The 21,952-nt window shown below is 37.5% G+C and overlaps 1 protein-coding gene across 1 annotated transcript in view; it reads right to left on the reverse strand.

The window, feature by feature from the left end:
- Positions 1 to 749: 749 nt before the first annotated feature.
- The window catches only part of LOC140137134 (uncharacterized), a 26,138-nt gene continuing 4,935 nt past the window's right edge, over positions 750 to 21,952 (reverse strand). The window contains exons 2-4 of the mRNA XM_072158789.1: positions 6,357 to 7,812; positions 5,367 to 5,494; positions 750 to 845 (exon numbers count right to left, since the gene is read on the reverse strand). Coding sequence (XP_072014890.1) covers positions 750 to 845; positions 5,367 to 5,494; positions 6,357 to 7,809 — 1,677 coding nt within the window. The 5' untranslated portion in view covers positions 7,810 to 7,812. The remainder of the gene's footprint in view (positions 846 to 5,366; positions 5,495 to 6,356; positions 7,813 to 21,952) is intronic.

The following is a 21,952-nucleotide window of genomic DNA, read 5'->3' on the forward strand; positions in this document are numbered from 1 at the left end:
CACTGAAATACCTTGCTTTCCAGAATACTGGCAGGTTGGTGTGTGGGGGTATATTGGATGGGTGGATGGGTGGATAGGTAAGTAGGTAGGTAGATAGAGGTAGGTACTATAGGTCGGTAGGTAGGTATAGGTCAGTAGGTATATAGGTTGAACACAATACTAATATTTGCCGTAAATTGCCAATCATAGTTTTAACCAATTAGTTAGTCACCTCACCTGTTTCTCTGTTGTTGTATCTGTTTCTATCTCCTCATCCCCAAACATTCCAGTAGAAAATCCACACTGGCATGTTCCCGAAAACTTTTCGACTCGGCACACTTGTTGAAGCTACGCACTAGATGGCGACGGAAAGACTCCGCTAACTCTGAAAGACTGTCGTGATTACATGCAACAGACCAGATCTCAAAGCAGTCATCGATGGTGATGCTGTCTTTGACTTCACTCAGATAATTAGCACAGACTTCTACAGCCTGTAAGAAATGCATGTAGCAAGCCATGTTTAGGACACCTGCTACTGTGGTGGGAGACAGAGTGAAGTAGCCAGTGTATGCAAACTCTAACAGTTGAGAGAAACTTTCTCCAGTTCCTGGAACAGTCACTTCATTGCTGGTGCTTTCTTGAAACCCTGATGTGAACATACTCTGGAAATATTCACTTGCACAACTCAAAATGGCTTTGTGCTTGAGGAAATCGCTGGTTGTCAACAATGACTGTGACATCACAAAGACAGGCCTGTTGTCTAAGCTGGTTTAGTGATGATGACAAATGGGAAAGATAGGAGGGTCTCCTAAATGTCCTGGGGTTGTGGTTTCTGTAGCCATATTAGCTGTGGCCATCTTGAAGGCCTGAAAAGAGAACAAGAAAATAATCCGTGTAAGATTAATTACATCAAGGGTCAAAATAAATGTGATCCAGTGAATCCTAAAATGGCTCCTGGTTTCTGTCAACCAACCTGAACCAGGAGATATTCTTTGTAGCAACTAAGTGTGACACAATCAATTTTCATCATTTCAGTCAAAAAATTGATTATGCGCTAAATCACATGCCACAAAAAGTGTACACAAAATCACTCCCTTCAACTATCAATTACTTGCTTTCAATCAAGGTGTTTAGACTTTTGTTTGAAAAAATATGACTTCTAAAGTATTGTCAAACTGTCCATAGCTTTCAATATTTAAGCACCTCTTATTTATTTTTGCAAATCACTTTGCAAAGCAGATAGACTGCAATACGTGATGAGGTACTCGATCCCTTCCAAGTGATGTGATGTTAGGGCTATCCTGTTGGCCACAGATGCCTCAACAGCCCCGTCTACCAGTGAGGGGTGTAACTTTGCCATTGAGCTGTTGCTGGTACGTTGCTGTTGCTGTATGTTGTATCATAGATTTAAAATCTATGGTTGTATTGAAAATGTTTAGTGCTGCTAAACTTTTGAAATTAGTAGCTCAACTGGGTGTTGTACCTTACTGTAGACTGGCCACACTTGGGACAGACCAACTGGGTTTGGTGATGATGAATGCCAAACATTGAAACACTATAACAACTTTTTGAACTACAATGTACTGTATTCATTCCATTAACCGTCCAGGGCGCTTAACAAAGTCATTTAGGGTGGGCGCTTATTTTTTTTATATTGATTACATAATTGCACAGGTAAAAAATTGCCCAAAATAAGGATTTTATGTGTAGATGGTTCCATGTTTGATACATGTGTAGTTGGATCCTGTACATGATGGCGGATCATGTGTAGTAAAGTTGTTGGGTGGGCGCTTATAGGGACATGGGCAGTTAATGGAATGAATACGGTACACAAAATATTGTAAAATAAAATTGAATCTCATATTAGTTCTTTCCAACAAAGCTGGATATAAACGGGTTACATGTCTTGTTCATGTCCTTACTTGCCTCCTATATCCCATCGAGAAACAAAATCTCAATAGCAGGCTACACTCATTGTCCATCACCAGATACCCAGGAAATAGGAACTGGTGCAAACCAAGATGGGAATGGGAGTTACCATGGTTACTCTGTAATTTGAGGTCAGAATTTGAGCTATGGGTGTTGAATGGAGGCTATACAGCTATGTCATTGGATATTAGAACATCTTCCCTTCAAAATATTGATTGCTACTTAAAAATTAGCTTGAAATGAGTGCTGGTCCTGACTAAATTCAGTTCAATGCCCATTTTAATGTGCATAACGTTTTAATATTTCAAAAGCATTTAGATAACTTGGGATCATGTGTTGTAAAACATTATAGGACCTATACTAGGGTAAAACCCATGGGAATGCAACAAAATATTACTTATGTGTTGGTACACATATTGATCACTTGATAAAACTGTCACAATATTGTCAGAATATAATGACAAGCCTAAAGTTAGTTAGGCCGACAATGTAAATATCTTACAACCAAATATTCCTTCCACTTGTACAAGAGAAACCAAAATGAAAACAACGAGTTTGGCAAACTTAAAAATTGATATCGTCACACACGTACATGTTGTTAACAGCAAAGCAATAAAAATTACTTCAATATATGCAAGAAATACAAGTTTATTTCCGAATGAGCAAAATTCAAATAATAATTATGTACAATGTAAATAAAAAGATAGCAGCTAGGGACCATGGAAAAGAAATCAGCCAAAATTTCCCCGGGAAAATTTCATAATCTTAATTAGGCTGTGTGTATAGTCTTTATACTGTCAGTCAGAATTAATAGGTAAATTTTCACGGGAAAATTTTCTGGACACGTGACACCCATGGGCGCAGACATATTAGCATTATGGAATGTGACCCCGAGCACAGCGGGTGTTCTTCCAATGTATTTGAATAGGAAGAATAACTCATTTGATGCAAAATAAGTTACTTGTCGCAAGTTAATAATATTATGGTAAGAGTTTCCGTAGATAAATATTTTTTTCCGTAGATAGAGATTTTTGAAATTACGTTTTGATGATATTGTGAAGAAATTAACATAACATAATATTCAATAAATTTGCAATGCACAAATTTCTATCAATATAGCGGTCAAAAATGCAATTCCAATTCAAAATTATTAAGACTTGAATAGCGAGGTCACCGCCGGGGGTCAGAGATCAGGCTCGAGGTTACACTCACATTGATACGCATTGGTCACATGTCCAGAAAATTTTCCCGTGAAAATTTACCTATTAATTCTGACTGACTGTGGTGCCAAAGCTTTCAACGTCACTTTGGTGTTCTTTCAATATGGTCTTGTATGTGTAGCCTTTATTAGCCACTGATTGATAGGTTAAATATTGATGTGCTCCTGTGATTAAACTTGATGCTGTTTCCTGTAATTTTCCAGTTTAAAAGGTCTTATTGCATATTGTTGACATTTAAACGGCTTCTCATTTGTGTGGGTGTATCCATGTCTTATATTCCGTGCAAGGCTTTTCTAATGTGTGAGTCCTCAAATGTCCTTTTTTGAAGCCTTTATTACAGAATTGACATAGGAAATTAAGGCCTAGCTCCTCTTTTCACTGTGAATTTGTTGATGTCTATTTAAATGACAAACGGTTTTAAAGCCTTTATTGCATATTCTGCATGGCATACATGCTCAGTTAAGATTGTGTTTTCATACTCTCTTTGCATAATTTACATTTGTATGTTTTCTCTTTGGTGTGTTACTTTATGCCGTTTCAGGTCAACTTTCCTGTTGCACATTTGACAATTAAATGGCCTTTCATCATTTATGTGGCTGTATTTATGTCCTTTAAGGGTACTACTATGTGCAAAGCTTCTATTGCATATTAGACATCTGTACGGCTTCTCCAATGTGTGAGTCCTCAAATGTGACCATCCACCACAACTGAGCCTGGATGTCGCCAGTGCCACTATTGAGATAAGCTCCATTGAACTAGGAAACAAAGGATTTATTGACTGTTTTATTGATTGTTCACTACTTAAATGTCAAGTACTATTATAGACATGATATACATCATTTTAAAGCTAATTTCAAGCAGAATATTTTGGTTGAATATCTCAAAAATCATGATTGGCGACTTCAGGGCTCAGTTGTGCTGGATGGTCACAAATGTACACTCAAATGATGGTTAAGTTTGAAGCCTCTATCACAGAAGTGGCATATGAAAGGCCTCTCTTCACTGTGAACTACCTGATGAATTTTTAACTTATATGCAGTGGCAAATCCCTTTTTACATTTACTGCATTTATATGGCATACGTGTTCGGTTTAGTTTGTGTGTTTTCATGCTATCTGAATCAGCACAGATTTTATTGCAACTATATAAATGTTCTTTGAGGGTACTATTCTTTTTAAAGCTTTTATTGTATAAAGGCGTCTGTAAGGCTTCTCCAATGTGTGAATCTTCAAATGTTCCTTCAAGTGAATGTTACGTTTGAAGCCTTTATTACAGAATTGACATACATGAGGCCTCTTTTTCTCTGTGAATTTTTTGATGTCTATTAAAATCATAAACAGATTGAAAGTTTTTCTTGCATATATTGCAGTGGTATGGCAAATATTCTTGACAACTGTGAGGTTTATGTTCATGTGTTACCTGATGTCGTTTCATGTCAATTTTCCGTCTGAAGCCCTTGTTACCAGACTTGTAGTACCCGTACCCGTACTCGTACCCGTACCCGTACTCGGGTCCCAATTTCCGTACCCGTACCCGTACTCGTACCCGTGGCTTCGGACCCGCACCTGCATACCGCACTCCATGCCCTATTTTTACTTGCCGGACCCGTACCCGTACCCGTACTCATGGACTGGGACCCGTACCGTACCCGTACCCATGGCCTGGGACCCGTACCCGTACCCATACTCATGGTATGGGACCCGTACCCGTACTCACGGTCAGGGACCCGTACCCGTACCCACGGGTACGGGTACCATACAGTACATGGTTTATACACAAATGCAGGAATGTGAGAATAGAATACTCCCAGATGCATGTTAACTCCACTCATGAATCCCACTGTGACTCCTCTGATCATAAATTCATAATTAAAACAAATAGGTTACATGATGGATGGGGTTGGGTGGGGAGTAAATGGAAAGCTATAGCAAGTGCCCTTTAATTTATTTTAGCCTGGTCCAGGGCCCTGAAAAATATCAATCCAACCCTGGCTACACAAAAAGAACATGAATGATGAGATCTACAACAGCCTGTGCACACTGCCACCCATGCCATGTATGCTACATGTACATGTCTCATTCACACAATGACTGATCAATACAGAAAAAGACCTAGCAAACTGGAAAAACATTTCAAGATTTTTTTCTTTTGTGGTGAATTTCAAGTTTTATGTTAAAATATCATTATGTTAGCTTGTATTAATCATTTTGATATTCCCCATTCAAATACACTCCACTACTTGTATGCTGCCCACATGTAGAACTAATGATAATGTGACTGGTGCTGGGGACTGGAGTGAGATTTTCTGCCAGCCACATGAGCTCACAGTGTACATGTACTTCTTCTGCCAGGCTTGAGCTAGTGCATCTGAGACAAATGAATAGAGAGGGCCTTACCATACAGAAGATTGGGATTTGATAAGAGATTTAAAGGAGTTTTAAAATATTGATAAAACATGAATATAATTATCCAGATGTGCATATAAATTAATGATAATAATTATAATGATTGAGCTAATGGATAATCTGACAGATGTGTATTGTGTAGATGTGCATGAATGTACTTGGAAAATTGACAATTAGTTTAATTCCAATTGATGTTTTAAGATAAATAATTTTTCCACATTGTACATGGATTGATTGGACTGGAATCGGACTGGGGTTGACTTGAGCCCGAGTCCTTTTTGTTACCGAGCTGAGCCTTTTAATGTTCAATTCGAGCTGAGTCCGAGTCCAGCAAAAGTGGACTTGAGTCCAGTCCAGACTCGAACGCTACATCACTGCTAAATATACTAAAGTATGTTGAAATTAGTATTGCACATCTGGTTGTCCATACAAAGACATAGTTTTTTCACTTGCATCCCAAAATATGCCACATTTAGGCTAGATTCACCATGACACCAATATTTAATCTCTTTTTGTACTTGTTTTATTAATTTGTTTGGACCCATAAGTCCAAATTTCCATACCTGCACCCATGGCCCGTACCCGTAGCCATATTGGGACCCGTACCCGTGCACTCCGCACTCGAGTCCCAATTTCCGTACTCGCATACCGTACTGCGTACCCGTGGCTTCGGACCCGTACCCGTACCGTACTCATACCCTATTTTGACTTTTGACCCGTACCCGTACCCGTACTCATGGACTGGGACCCGTACCCTTACCCGTACCCATGACCTGGAACCCGTACCCGTACCCGTACCCATGGCTTGGGACCCGTACCCGTACCCGTACTCATGGTCCGGGACCCGTACCCGTACCCGTACTCATGGCGGGTCCCAATACTACAAGTCTGCTTGTTACAGACGTGACATCTAAACGGCTTCTCATGTGTGTGGCTGTATTTATGTCCTTTAAGGGTACTACTCTGTGCAAAGCTTTTATTGCAAACTTGACATCTGTAAGGCTTCTCCAATGTGTGAGTTCTCAAATGTTCTTTTAAGTGACTGTTAAATTTGAAGCCTTTATTACAGAATTGACATTGGAAAGGCCTCTTTTCACTATGAATTTTTTGATGCCTATTAACATTATGAATGGTTTTAAAGCCTTTATTGCATATACTGCATTGATATGGCACACATTCTCGGCTAAGTTCATGTGTTTTCATACTCTCCAACTCTGTAAAGACTTGATTGCATAATTTACATATGTATGGTTTCTCTTTGGTGTGGATCCTTAAAGGTTGGTGTATTACTTGATGCTGTTTCATGTTATTTTCCAGCTTAAAGCTCTTGCTGCATATTTGACACCTAAACAGCTTCTTGTGTGTGTGGGTGTGTCCATGTCTTTTAAGATGACTATTCGTTGTAAAGCTTTTATTGCAAATTTGACATCTGTAAGGCTTCTCCGATGTGTGAGTCCTCAAATGTTCTTTTAAGATACTTATAAGTTTAAAGCTCTTTTTGCAGAATTGACATACATGAGGCCTCTTTGTGTGGGTGTATCCATGTCTTTTAAGATGACTATTCCTTGTAAAGCTTTTATTGCAAACTTGACATCTGTAAGGCTTCTCTAATGTGTGAGTCCTCAAATGTACTTTGAAGTTACTGTTAAGTTTGAAGCCTTTATTACAGAATTGACATACGTAAGACCTCTTTTCACTGTGAATTTTTTTATGTCTATTAAAATCATCAATGGTTTTGAAGCTTTTTTTGCATATACATGTACTGCAATGATATGGCAAACATTCTCGGCTAAGTTTGTGTGTTTTCATACTCTCCAACCCTGTAAAAAGTTGATTGCATACTTCACATTTGTAAGGTTTCTCTTTGCTGTGGATCCTAATTAAATGTCTCTTCAAATTAAATGCTTGTGTGAAGCCTTTATTACAATGCTGACACATGTAAGGCTTCTCTGTGGTCCTGGTGCTTTCAACATCATGTAGGTGTTCTTTCAATGTGGCCTTGCATGTGTAGCCTTTACCAATGGTTTGATAACAGAAAGACTTCTCCTGAATCTCCTCCTCAATATCGCTCCATTGATGCAAATTCTTGTAATTCTTCTCTTCAGAAGTAGAGTTCCATTGGTGTGATTCCTTGCCATACCAATATGGTATAATCCTAATCTTGTGGCAGCGAAGATGAATCATGTATCTCAGAGTATCATAAAATTGTCTTCTGCAATATTTACAGATGTGTGGCTTCAGGTAGTAGTGCAAGTTTTGTTGCATTCTGCAAGTCATGTTCTGAAAATGGGGAAAATTTGATATTCAAAGTGGTAACTTTTGCTAGTGTAATTTTTAGGGGCTGTGCAATAATTATTTGCCCCCCCAATTTCCGAACGGCTCGCCCAAAATCGCTTAAACACCCCCCTCTCTCGGCCCGCCAAAAATTCTTTGCCCCCCCCCCCTTGTGCATGCCAAATGTTGGGAATCCCAATATTCAAACCTCAAATTGTCTATATACATGTTTTCTGGAAAATTTGCATATTTAAGCGTTTTCCTAAGCCTTTTTAGAGCGTTTTATTTAAAAGGCGCCCCATGAATGTGTGCCAAAAACTGCTTGCCCACCCCCTCTCGGCTCGCCAAAATTGCTTGCCCCCCCCCCAATTTTACCCTCCCCAGGGCTCATAATTATTGCACAGCCCTTAGTGCTGTTCTGATTTTTGAATTACTTCACATGCTTTAAAATTCACAATATTTGAGTTTTTTGTACTTTGACTTATACATAAGAAATCATTTGTGTGTTTTTCTTTTGTAGCTGTGTTGATAATGTATGGATGTACACATTGCCTACGTAATAAGGAACACACTGAAGGCTGGACAAAAATGTGTTTCCGGTCAACAGACCAAGTACTGACCCCTTCTCAACCTACCAAACCAAAAATAAATATCTGTATGATTCTGGCTTCCAGACTGATTACACACCACACCATTCCTGCCCAGAGAGCCACTACACATGTACAAACTACAAGGCTGTGATTTATTACATTTGGCAATAAGCACATTGAGTAATGGTGCTCATTGTGATTTACTTATTATATTTGGCAATAAGCACATTGAGCAATGGTGCTCATTGTGATTTACTTATTACATTTGGCAATAAGCACATTGAGCAATGGTGCTCATTGTGATTTACTTATTACATTTGGCAATAAGCACATTGAGCAATGGTGCTCATTGTGATTCACTTATTACATTTGGCAATAAGCACATTGAGCAATGGTGCTCATTGTGATTCACTTATTACATTTGGCAATAAGCACGTTGAGCAATGGTGCTCATTGTGATTCACTTATTACATTTGGCAATAAGCACATTGAGCAATGGTGCTCATTGTGATTCATTTATTACATTTGGCAATAAGCACATTGAGCAATGGTGCTCATTGTGATTTACTTATTACATTTGGCAATAAGCACGTTGAGTAATGGTGCTCATTATGATTCACTTATTACATTTGGCAATAAGCACATTGAGCAATGGTGCACATTGTGATTTACTTATTACATTTGGCAATAAGCACATTGAGCAATGGTGCTCATTGTGATTCACTTATTACATTTGGCAATAAGCACATTGAGCAATGGTGCTCATTGTGATTTACTTATTACATTTGGCAATAAGCACATTGAGCAATGGTGCTCATTGTGATTCACTTATTACATTTGGCAATAAGCACATTGAGCAATGGTGCTCATTGTGATTCACTTATTACATTTGGCAATAAGCACATTGAGCAATGGTGCTCCTTGTGATTCACTTATTACATTTGGCAATAAGCACGTTGAGCAATGGTGCTCATTGTGATTCACTTATTACATTTGGCAATAAGCACATTGAGCAATGGTGCTCATTGTGATTCATTTATTACATTTGGCAATAAGCACATTGAGCAATGGTGCTCATTGTGATTTACTTATTACATTTGGCAATAAGCACATTGAGCAATGGTGCTCATTGTGATTTACTTATTACATTTGGCAATAAGCACATTGAGCAATAGTGCTCATTGTGATTTACTTATTACATTTGGCAATAAGCACATTGAGCAATGGTGCTCATTGTGATTTACTTATTACATTTGGCAATAAGCACATTGAGCAATGGTGCTCATTGTGATTCACTTATTACATTTGGCAATAAGCACATTGAGCAATGGTGCTCATTGTGATTTACTTATTACATTTGGCAATAAGCACATTGAGCAATGGTGCTCATTGTGATTCACTTATTACATTTGGCAATAAGCACACTGAGTAATGGTGCTCATTGTGATTTACTTATTACATTTGGCAATAAGCACATTGAGCAATGGTGCTCATTGTGATTCATTTATTACATTTGGCAATAAGCACATTGAGCAATGGTGCCCATTGTGATTCACTTATTACATTTGGCAATAAGCACATTGAGCAATGGTGCTCATTGTGATTTACTTATTACATTTGGCAATAAGCACATTGAGCAATGGTGCTCATTGTGATTCACTTATTACATTTGGCAATAAGCACATTGAGCAATGGTGCTCATTGTGATTCACTTATTACATTTTGGCAATAAGCACATTGAGCAATGGTGCTCATTGTGATTCACTTATTACACTTGGCAATAAGCACATTGAGCAATGGTGCTCATTGTGATTCACTTATTACACTTGGCAATAAGCACATTGAGCAATAGTGCTCATTGTGATTCACTTATTACATTTGGCAATAAGCACATTGAGCAATGGTGCTCATTGTGATTCACTTATTACATTTTTGGCAATAAGCACATTGAGCAATGGTGCTCATTGTGATTTACTTATTACATTTGGCAATAAGCACATTGAGCAATGGTGCTCATTGTGATTCACTTATTACATTTGGCAATAAGCACATTGAGTAATGGTGCTCATTGTGATTCACTTATTACATTTGGCAATAAGCACGTTGAGCAATGGTGCTCATTGTGATTTACTTATTACATTTGGCAATAAGCACATTGAGCAATAGTGCTCATTGTGATTCACTTATTACATTTGGCAATAAGCACGTTGAGCAATGGTGCTCATTGTGATTCACTTATTACATTTGGCAATAAGCACATTGAGTAATGGTGCTCATTGTGATTCACTTATTACATTTGGCAATAAGCACATTGAGCAATGGTGCTCATTGTGATTTACTTATTACATTTGGCAATAAGCACATTGAGCAATAGTGCTCATTGTGATTCACTTATTACATTTGGCAATAAGCACATTGAGCAATGGTGCTCATTGTGATTCACTTATTACATTTGGCAATAAGCACGTTGAGCAATGGTGCTCATTGTGATTTACTTATTACATTTGGCAATAAGCACATTGAGCAATAGTGCTCATTGTGATTCACTTATTACATTTGGCAATAGCACATTGAGCAATGGTGCTCATTGTGATTCACTTATTACATTTGGCAATAAGCACATTGAGCAATGGTGCTCATTGTGATTCACTTAAATTACATTTGGCAATAGCACATTGAGCAATGGTGCTCATTGTGATTCACTTATTACATTTGGCAATAAGCACATTGAGCAATGGTGCTCATTGTGATTTACTTATTACATTTGGCAATAAGCACATTGAGCAATGGTGCTCATTGTGATTCACTTATTACATTTGGCAATAAGCACATTGAGTAATGGTGCTCATTGTGATTCACTTATTACATTTGGCAATAAGCACATTGAGCAATAGTGCTCATTATGATTTACTTATTACATTTGGCAATAAGCACATTGAGCAATGGTGCTCATTGTGATTCACTTATTACATTTGGCAATAAGCACATTGAGCAATAGTGCTCATTGTGATTCACTTATTACATTTGGCAATAAGCACATTGAGCAATAGTGCTCATTGTGATTCACTTATTACATTTGGCAATAAGCACATTGAGCAATAGTGCTCATTGTGATTCACTTATTACATTTGGCAATAAGCACATTGAGCAATGGTGCTCATTGTGATTTACTTATTATATTTGGCAATAAGCACATTGAGCAATAGTGCTCATTGTGATTCACTTATTACATTTGGCAATAAGCACATTGAGCAATAGTGCTCATTGTGATTCACTTATTACATTTGGCAATAAGCACATTGAGCAATGGTGCTCATTGTGATTTACTTATTACATTTGGCAATAAGCACATTGAGCAATGGTGCTCATTGTGATTTACTTATTACATTTGGCAATAAGCACATTGAGCAATGGTGCTCATTGTGATTCATTTATTACATTTGGCAATAAGCACATTGAGCAATGGTGCCCATTGTGATTCACTTATTACATTTGGCAATAAGCACATTGAGCAATGGTGCTCATTGTGATTCACTTATTACATTTGGCAATAAGCACATTGAGCAATAGTGCTCATTGTGATTCACTTATTACATTTGGCAATAAGCGCATTGAGCAATGGTGCTCATTGTGATTCATTTATTACATTTGGCAATAAGCACATTGAGCAATGGTGCTCATTGTGATTCACTTATTACATTTGGCAATAAGCACATTGAGTAATGGTGCTCATTGTGATTCACTTATTACATTTGGCAATAAGCACATTGAGCAATGGTGCTCATTGTGATTCACTTATTACATTTGGCAATAAGCACATTGAGCAATGGTGCTCATTGTGATTCATTTATTACATTTGGCAATAAGCACGTTGAGTAATGGTGCTCATTGAACACTAAATTAAAGGGAAGCCCTACATACAAAGCGCACATAAAAAAATAAAATAAAAAGGGGAAAACTAGACAAACAGACATACAGAAAGGGGAAGGGAAGCAACCAAAAGCTATTCTTGGATCACTTTGACTGCAAGCCTTGAAGGTATGCAAGATTGAACAAGATAAAACATGTTCAGGTAAATCATTCCATAACGTGGGTCCAAGATGGAAGAAACTTCTTGACAAGACAAACAGACACACAGAAAGGGGAAGGGAAGCAACCAAAAGCTATTCTTGGATCACTTTGACTGCAAGCCTTGAAGGTATGCAAGATTGAACAAGATAAAACATGTTCAGGTAAGTCATTCCATAATGTGGGTCCAAGATGGAAGAAACTTCTTGACAAGACAAACAGACGCACAGAAAGAGGAAGGAAAGCAACCAAAAGCTATTCTTGGATCACTTTGACTGCAAGCCTTGAAGGTATGCAAGATTGAACAAGATAAAACATGTTCAGGTAAGTCATTCCATAATGTGGGTCCAAGATGGAAGAAACTTCTTGACAAACATGACAAGACAAACAGACATACAGAAAGGGGAAGGGAAGCAACCAAAAGCTATTTTTGGAGCACTTTGACTGATGCCTTTAAAGGTCCATAACCCGATCGACAGCATCATCCCCGATTTTTTTTCATTGTTGATGAGGTTTTGGTATCACATAATAGATACTATTTTTCTCATTACTATCCTGAAATTTGACGCTCCAAGTCGATGTATTTCGGAGAAATCATGAATCACAGCGGTTTTACAGGTTACCAGTTTGTAAACAATAAAAATTTCTTGGATCATGGGAAGAGAAAAAGCGAACCACGCTAAGTGTAGTCTCGCGGCCAGACTGTATGTGGCTATCACGAGGATCGACAAGTGTCAGACCGACGCAAACTGGCTGTGTAGGAGACTACGCTAAGTGCTGAGGAGACGGTCCGCCGTATATATTAATTAAAACAATTCCTTGATTATTTCAGTTGGTGAAATAGCTCAATTGGCTAGCGCTACCGTTCTTTTACCGAGAGGTACCGGTTCAAAACCCGGTATCGGAAGGTTTTTTTCCTCTCCATTTTTAACCCAAACTTTTTATATTCATTTGAAATGTACATATTGCAAGGGAAATATATTTTGTTTCCTTTTTTTTTTTTTTTTTACGAAAAAAACAAAAAAACAAAAAAAAACAAATATTTTCCGTTCAATACGGGCCGGGCATTGCAGCATGTCAGCATTCGTCATACGAACGGGAATTGTTGTTGTTGCATGCCTACCCAGAATGCAATTCATGTATACAAGGTATTGGATTGCAAATTTGGCTATTTATTCACATTTACGCTGAAAATGCTCTCGTTTTTTCACAAAGCAGCATAAAGGGGGAGATATTTGATATTATTATGTAATTTTAAAGACAATCCATATCCAAAACCAATAGGGTTACCCCCCTTTAAGGCAGGCAAGATTGAACAAGATAAAACATGTTCAGGTAAGTCAGAGGTCAAACTGGACCTCAAGAGAGGGGATGTTAATTTGGCAAAGGAGACTGTCATGATACAAGTCCGAGGAATGCAATATAACCCGGCAGACAAACCTCTGAACGAACTCCCAAGTGACTTTCAAATACGGTTTTGGTGAGTAGGTGCGTGTGCCAGGCAGAGCTGCTATATTCAATAAATGGATGTACCAGGAAAATGTACTGAGTACAACAAAGGTTTTGTGGAGCAAGTGGGGTGTCTTTAGGGTGTCCAAAATGGTCAAAAATACCTTATTCTACATAATCAGGATGTCCACTTCCTATTCACTCCATTCAGTCAGGCAAATGTCGGGCTGGCAACATTTCTGTCAGGCTGGTAACTGTTAGAGTACACCCCCTGTATGTAGAGAAAGCTGCAGGCCAGTAAATTTATTGCTGGGCCAAGAGTTTTACAATCTCACTGGCCCGACAATCTAGGACACAGAAACTAAGTCAGTCCCTGATTTAGGGTATGAAATTTGATGCAAGGAATAAAATCCCTGTTTAGGATGTGGAAACAGGTGCTACCTGTGTCATATATGCACTTTCAATTTCCCATGCGTTTTAATGGGAATTATTTTGCCTACTCGCCACAAGTTTGGGGAGCACATTTCTTCAATAATTTGACAAGTTGACATCAAATGTTCTATTCTATATTGTTTGGAAATAATGTCTACGTTGCCAATAGTACGTACCTCCAAAGTTGTAATTTTGTGTTTTTGATCGCAAAGATCAGATATTTTTATTCCCGATTCCAATTCTGCACCCTTCACAAGGCTGCAGAATTCAGAAAGATCTTTGACGATAATTTTGCCTTTTGGACACTAAAATGCATTCGATCCTTTATTTTGTTTCAACCGAGTCTTAAATTAGCAAGTACAATAAGGTGGGTACCAATTTTATATACTGTTGATTAACTTTTGAAGAAATTTTTTGAATATCTGACCTGCGCATGTACCATTAAAGGAGTATTTCGTGATCCTAGCATCCTCTATTTATGTCATTTTTCATTAATTATAGATATCCACGAAAAAACCTATTCCCAAAATTTCAGTTGATTCCGATTTTGCGTCATGAGTTATGCATGATTATGTGTATTACACTGCTCCATAGACAATGTGTTGTAATTTCGTTCTGGTGCACCAGAACAAAATTCACATTTCACGATATCTTTGCTAAACGAATTAATCTGCAAGTATTATTTTGTACATAAACATTATGTAGCCAGAGGTTTCCAGTGATGTAAAAATCTAAACTTTTTTGAGAAAAGTGGGGGGGATGAGGCTGTTGATCACGAAATGCCCTTTTAAAGGAGTATTTTCGTGATCCTAGCATCCTCTTTTATGACATTTTTCAGTACATATCCACGAAAAAAGCATATTCCCAAAATTTTAGTTTATTCCGATTTTGCATGTGCGAAAGTTATGCATGATTATGTGTATTACACTGCTCCATAGACAATACGTTGTAATTTCGTTCTGGTGCACCAGAACGAAATTCAAATTCTAACGATATCTTTGCTAAACGAATTAATCTGCAAGAAATATTTTGTACGGTACATAAACATGTAGCCAGAGTATTCCAGTGATATAAAAATCTCAACTTTTTTTGAGAAAAGTGGGGGGGATGAGGCTGTGGATCACGAAATGCCCTTTTAAGTGTGTATTTCCCATACAAACAAAATGGGGTGAGCCAGTCCGTAGGTACGGCGTAGTACAGGGATCTATACGGTGATTTTCTTTATCTTGGGTGGATCACCGTATAGGCATTTTACATTGAAAATACATGACCAAACAGGAAGGCTAAGATACCCTTCGATAACTATTCATCTACCATTCGAACTCTAATAATACTGTATTGATAGTGGTCGCTACTATTCAAGACCCTCGAATAGTAGTACGACCATTAGTGTAAGATTTTCCTGAATAGTAAGGACCGCTAACTACCCTTCCTCTTATTATTCATAGATTTTAACTACCATTCAGACCAAGTGGCTTAGTATTCTCAACAAGAAGGAAAATTTTCTAAGTATATTACCCTTCAACTAAATTCCTTAATGGTCGACCCCAGGGTCAAGGACTGGAGCATGATGGGAATATATTTATAACTGCCATTTTGAATTGGTGTGAATGCAGAGATGATATGGGACTCTTGTTTTTGGATGTTTTTAGCTGTATTACAGGCATTAATTGTACAAATTATTGGGATGTTGCTTGGCAATTGAATTATGTGATCCATATAGTAATTGTGTGCAAACAAAAATGCTACATGCATGGATAATGTAGTATGTAGGTAAGCTTAAAATATATTTGATGTAAATTGGGTATGTATAAGTTTTTATGCTGGCAGTTTCTTGAAATAGGGAATGGTCTAGTGCAAGGAGGAGATTATATTGAGGCATTTATTTTAATAATTATTACATACTGTATCCTGTATATGCAGTTAATTTTTTCCCAGTAAAAAACGGGCTACTTGCTGAAGATTTTCATGGAGGAATGTACTATTATACTACTATACATGCATGTATATATCATACAGGCCTCCGGCTGGGAACATTTTTTGAATTGTTTGGAATGATATATATTGTCAAAAGATTAGAAATTAGAAAGTACAGGGTGCATCAGCGCTGCCAGTCATGCTTGCACGATGCAGAAGGGTGGCATTTGGGGGATGTGCCCCCTTCAGTCATACAATCCCTCGTGGCATGTATAGATCCTTGTTTTAGGAAACATCTGGTGTGTGTCCTCATTTGGCATTAAGGAAACCCTGATCAAACACACACCCGAGTGTTATTCCAAACGTGGATACATGCAGTTTAGGACTATGCAAACGCTGACGTCTGAAACTGCATTCAATTGACAAACTGAGGACACTTTTACATGTATGAAATGCAATTTTACCTAGCAACTGCGGACAGTATATTTAATGCACGATAGAGGTATCTTGCAAATGCATGACTTACGGATACATATACATGCAATTGTGCTTGTGCTCCGAAACTGAAGACGGTCTCCTATTGCAATTGTTTAAATGTGAAATATCATGTGCATGTCCCTATGTTTGTCGGTAAATTGCACATACGCCCCCACCACCCGGTCTTGTAACATGTGTAAATTGGGAACATGTGCCTGAAACTGTCAAAAGGGGACACACATATATGTAATTCTAGCCTAATCACCAATTATGAACATTTGTGCATCAATTAGGGACATTTGTGTGTGTAAATTGGGGACACGTGTCTGAAACCTACAATGGGGTATATCCTACACCCCCAGACAACTGGGGACATCTTAATTAACACTGGTCATTTTTATCACTACAACTCTACAACTGGGAACATCCCGGTGCTCAAATGTCCCCGTTTGATGCATTTTAGACCAGGAAAATTTCCCCATTCATCTGTGTTTACTGTTTACAAGCTGATTGTTTTGCATGAAAATATAAACTGACTATAAAGGACATTCTGGGGAGATTCTTGGACACGGGGTCATCAATTACTGCCCCATGGTTCCCCCTATTGTTATGCCAGAAGAGGTGTAGTAGCACCAGTGATGTCCACAGCTTTTGGAAGTCCTCAGTTGGTGGGAAAAAAGTCCTTGACCATCAGTATACCTCAAGCGCCCCCTCATGCACACACATCCCCCCCACATCACACACACCCCAACCCCCATTCAGCTTACATGTATCCTATGCTACATGTAGTATAGCATTCTGCTATACTGGATGGTCCTGTTAATAATCCACCACTACTGGTCAATACTATGGTTTACTGGTCGACCACTAGTATAGCATTTGGCTTACTGGTTCACTAGTGGTCGACCGCTAATACTACTGGTCACTACTAGTATTTGGCTTACTGATCGACCATTTGTTTAGCATTCAGCTTAGGCCTACTGGTCCACTAGTGGTCGACCATTAGTTAGCGTGGCTCATTTGCATAATTCGCCTCATACGAAGGGTAGTCGAAGGGTAGTTGAATAGGAAGGCTAATTTTTCACAACAGAATACTATATGGTCGAATCCAACCAAAAGTGTCCACGAGTCAAAAATAAAAGTCCGAAATAAAAATGTCTCCACAATTTTTTCCTTTTGCCCATTGATTGATGACATATTGGCCTTATAGGAACCAAAAGTGCCATTACTAATCTTGAAAAATAAATCCAGGACGTGTGATAGTAAATGTGATATCAAAACCCAATGTTACCTACGAATACCACTAGGATGCTTTCACTATCGCAATACTAATCAACCTAAAACAAATGGAATATTCCCATTAACGCTTTTTTCGTGTAATGTAGACCACAGGGTGTCAGGAAAATGCTAGCTCAACCAGAAAATATTTGTTTTATTTTTATAACGCGATCAATATGATCTTAGTCAATTTACGCTAGTTTATTTTTGAAAATGAAGTTTAGGTCAGTTCCTGTATTTTATTTATCAAATGAGTATGAATCAATTTACACATTGTATAAGAACGAGTATGATATATATTTTCAAGAATATTAGAAATTATACGCATACACCTAACGCTTTATACAATGAAAAGGTGAAGAAACCGGTATTCGTAGGTAACATGAGCGATTTAACAATATCTATATTGAGTTTATAGGTTTAAATTTTGCTATTATGGTAATGAATTAATAAAATGGTAGTTTTTAGATCTCTTTCAGATGGTACGTCCAAATGAATAAATGCTATTACCTTAGATCAAAAAAATGTTGATGCTTTTAGCAAGATTTTGTCCACTTCATTTTGATAACAAGTAGTTAATCAGCAATTTTACATAATAAATAATTGTTGAATGAATCCGTATATGGGTAATAATAGTGTCCTGGGGTACCGCTTAAAGTTTTTGACAATTAATTTCCATTGGTAGGGACACTTCATTACACATGTCATATATTATGCTGTATTCGTAAGTAACATTTCAGTATTTGTAGGCAAGAATTAGACTTTTGGTGGATATCGCAATCAAAACTTCATTTTATAAAGCACTTTGATGGTATTATTTTCTTTATGTGCGTTTATTGATACTTTAGACCCTATCATGTATTAATAATGTCGGTTCACAGCGGTTGAAAGAGGATTGAAGTAAGAAACAAAGGCACTAAAGTGACTTTAATTTGTAATTGCACACAAATCGCTTAAAACTGTTATTGCAGACTTGTGAAGTCCATCTTGGAGTCATTTACGTCTTGTGGCCTTTCGTTTGAGGGCAACTACAATTAGCTTTATACCAGGGTCCATCCATGTGTTGTCTAGATCATGAGACAATGAGAACAGTCGTTTTTTCCATGGTATTCGTAGGTAACCTTAGCGAAAACGTCAAAAGTTACCTTCAAATAAATCAATTTGGACACAAATTACTCAGAAACCAGAAGGTCGGTAAACATTTAAAATGAAGCACACATGACAGTTGACAAATCCAAGTATTTATCCCTTCTAATCTTCTTTGAATCTGATTTTTCTTTCAAATGAGCAGACCGTCGTCTATTTCAGTACATATTTTTCACCAATTAAGCCGTATTCAGTTTTGCATGGTGGGCATGTATGTGATTTCGCAACTTTCATTGACATATGATTTGATAGCAAACATACAGGCCTTCGTTATGTACCAATATGGGCATTGGCATGAATGGCGGTGTTTCACAATACTGTCATGATGTCAAAGTGTATTCAGTAGGTAACATTCGGTTACCGAAATTTACCTCTGAATACTTGCTTTTATTGTTGACATCTCAGAAATATTTAAGCGCAGGGTATTGAAACTTGGTAGAAATAAAGAGTGTATTGCCCTGCACCTATTGCTTAACTATTGTTTACTATTCTCTCACTTTGTGGGAATGGCACAGCTTTTAACATGTATTCGGAGGTAATGCATACTTTTTACCAAACCTACCTGTGTGCCATTTAGGATTTCTGTCAGCTAAACACAATAATAAAGATGTCCGAATGCAATGCATGTCAGTATTGGACATATCAAAGCTTGTATCAATTGCGCATTTATTAGTGATTTCCATTTTTAAAGATATATCTAGTGCTATGAAAAATTGTATTCAGTAGGTAATGTAAAAAATACCACTCAAAAATTATCACAAAAATTCATAATTATGTACAAATATGTGAAAAATTGAACAGGCAATCTTTGAATACATACCTTTCAGGAAATCAATTTAGATTCAATCCAATGACTTCTTTTCATAACTGATTTAGATGTTTTTAAAAATACCTTAAGAAATATTTTGAAAAAATGGGTAAAAATAGCATGTTTTGGGGTCTCTGTGTCTAAGTTTTTCACAGAAGGGGTCTTATTATATATGGCGCAAGCGTATGATCAAAAGCGAATAAACACAATACAAAAGCGAATGTCAATTGATTAATACTTTTAAGTTATGGCCCTGAACATGCCGTGTACACTTTTCGTTGGATTCAACCATATATGACCGCTATAATAACTAGCGGTCACATGGCATTCCACCGCTAGCTGACCGCTATTGAACACCGCTTTGTGAAGGGTAGTTGAAGGCTAATGATTTAGGTAAGGGTGTCACCCATGCACCACGCACTTATAGCAGCCCAGTACTGCACAGGTTCGCTGTTTACCAGTTGCTCTCGTCTATGTAATCGCCAATCGCGGAGCCTTAAAAACGTGGCGCACATATCATGACATCTGGAATTTACGCTAATTTTACAGTAAAAGCAGTCATACCTAGAAAGGATAAAATTCAAATTGAGAAAATATTCTAGGTGGTCGCATGTCATAAGTTGGGTACAATTTCCATTACATGGTAAAAAATGACAAAAAATGTATTCTTTGATATGTTGTATATATTGACAATCTCTAATAATTAACACAATTTTAACCTTAACACCTGCTTAATTTTTGAGATAATGCTTAATTACTAATTAATTAATACACAGGCGTCTATGTAAATCTCGATTTTCAAATGCGTTTTTCTCAAATCGGACCTCAATTACAAAAATGACTGTAAAATTTGTATTTTATGCAAGAATGTCATCAGATTTGGAGTATATGTTCTCAAAACATTAATGCTTCAAATGAACTATTGAAAATAATTGTATGTATGTTAATTACATTGTAAAGGTCAATGACCTTTTTATGAATAATTGGCGAGATGGTTATTCTATTATTGAGGAAATGAATATCAAGAAGAGAATTGTACATTAGCATATTGCTAAAAATACTGAAATTCAACTTAGGATTTCATTAAAAATGAAAAAATGGAACATATAACCCTTTAAGGCCGTACTACACCCATATATTGGTTTGATTGGTCTAAAAAAATTTTTTTCCTTTTATAGCTAGGCGTTATATGTCCGGATCATGTGAAATAAAAATAATTATGAAAAAACTTTGTAAAAGTGTGTCTTTTAACCCATTTGTCTTAAAGTTGACTGGTTGGTAAGGACGCTTATTTTTTAGCGATCCACTTTTTACGTCTGTGACAGGCGGCGCGAGGAAGCGCAACACGTGACGTCTGAGGCTGGCGAAGATACACTGACAGCCCCATTCAAAATACACGGTTAGCAATTACAAATAGAAAATTATCATACTTGCAGTGGGGTACTTTGTCGCATTACCCAGACGGTTTTAAGTAAGATAATTTTGCTTTGACCCACATAACAAATTTAGAATTCTTTGTGACGATTTCATGATTATGTGTTAAATCTAATGGCGACCTCAAAATTGGCGATATCGGTTCCATCACCGCCTGGTCTGTGATGTCAACGGATGTCACTCTCCATAGGGATGGGCGATACCAGCTTTTGTCGATTGTCAATCTAGAGCAGTCAGGGGTGGCGGCGAATTTTTAGAAAAATTAAATTAAATAAAAAAATAAAAAATGGCATGGAGCGCGCTTGCATGATTTAGGAGGTTGTCTGAGGAGGATGTTCCCCCCCTCAGAAATAAGAAACTGGTGCAAAATGAAGATCTAAGTGAAGCGATTTGGTGGAAAATTTTGGCGCTATTACTCACGGTGTAAAATTTTAGTTTGGCGGCGAATATTTGTGAAATGTGCGGTTCATGAAGCCTTTCCCTATTGTCGTAGGCCTATAAATTGTTAGTAAAGTAGCTGATCAGTAAAGATCGGAAAAGCGGCGAG

Source organism: Amphiura filiformis, chromosome 17, assembly GCF_039555335.1.
Source record: "Amphiura filiformis chromosome 17, Afil_fr2py, whole genome shotgun sequence".
Classification (NCBI taxonomy): Eukaryota; Metazoa; Echinodermata; class Ophiuroidea; order Amphilepidida; family Amphiuridae; genus Amphiura; species Amphiura filiformis.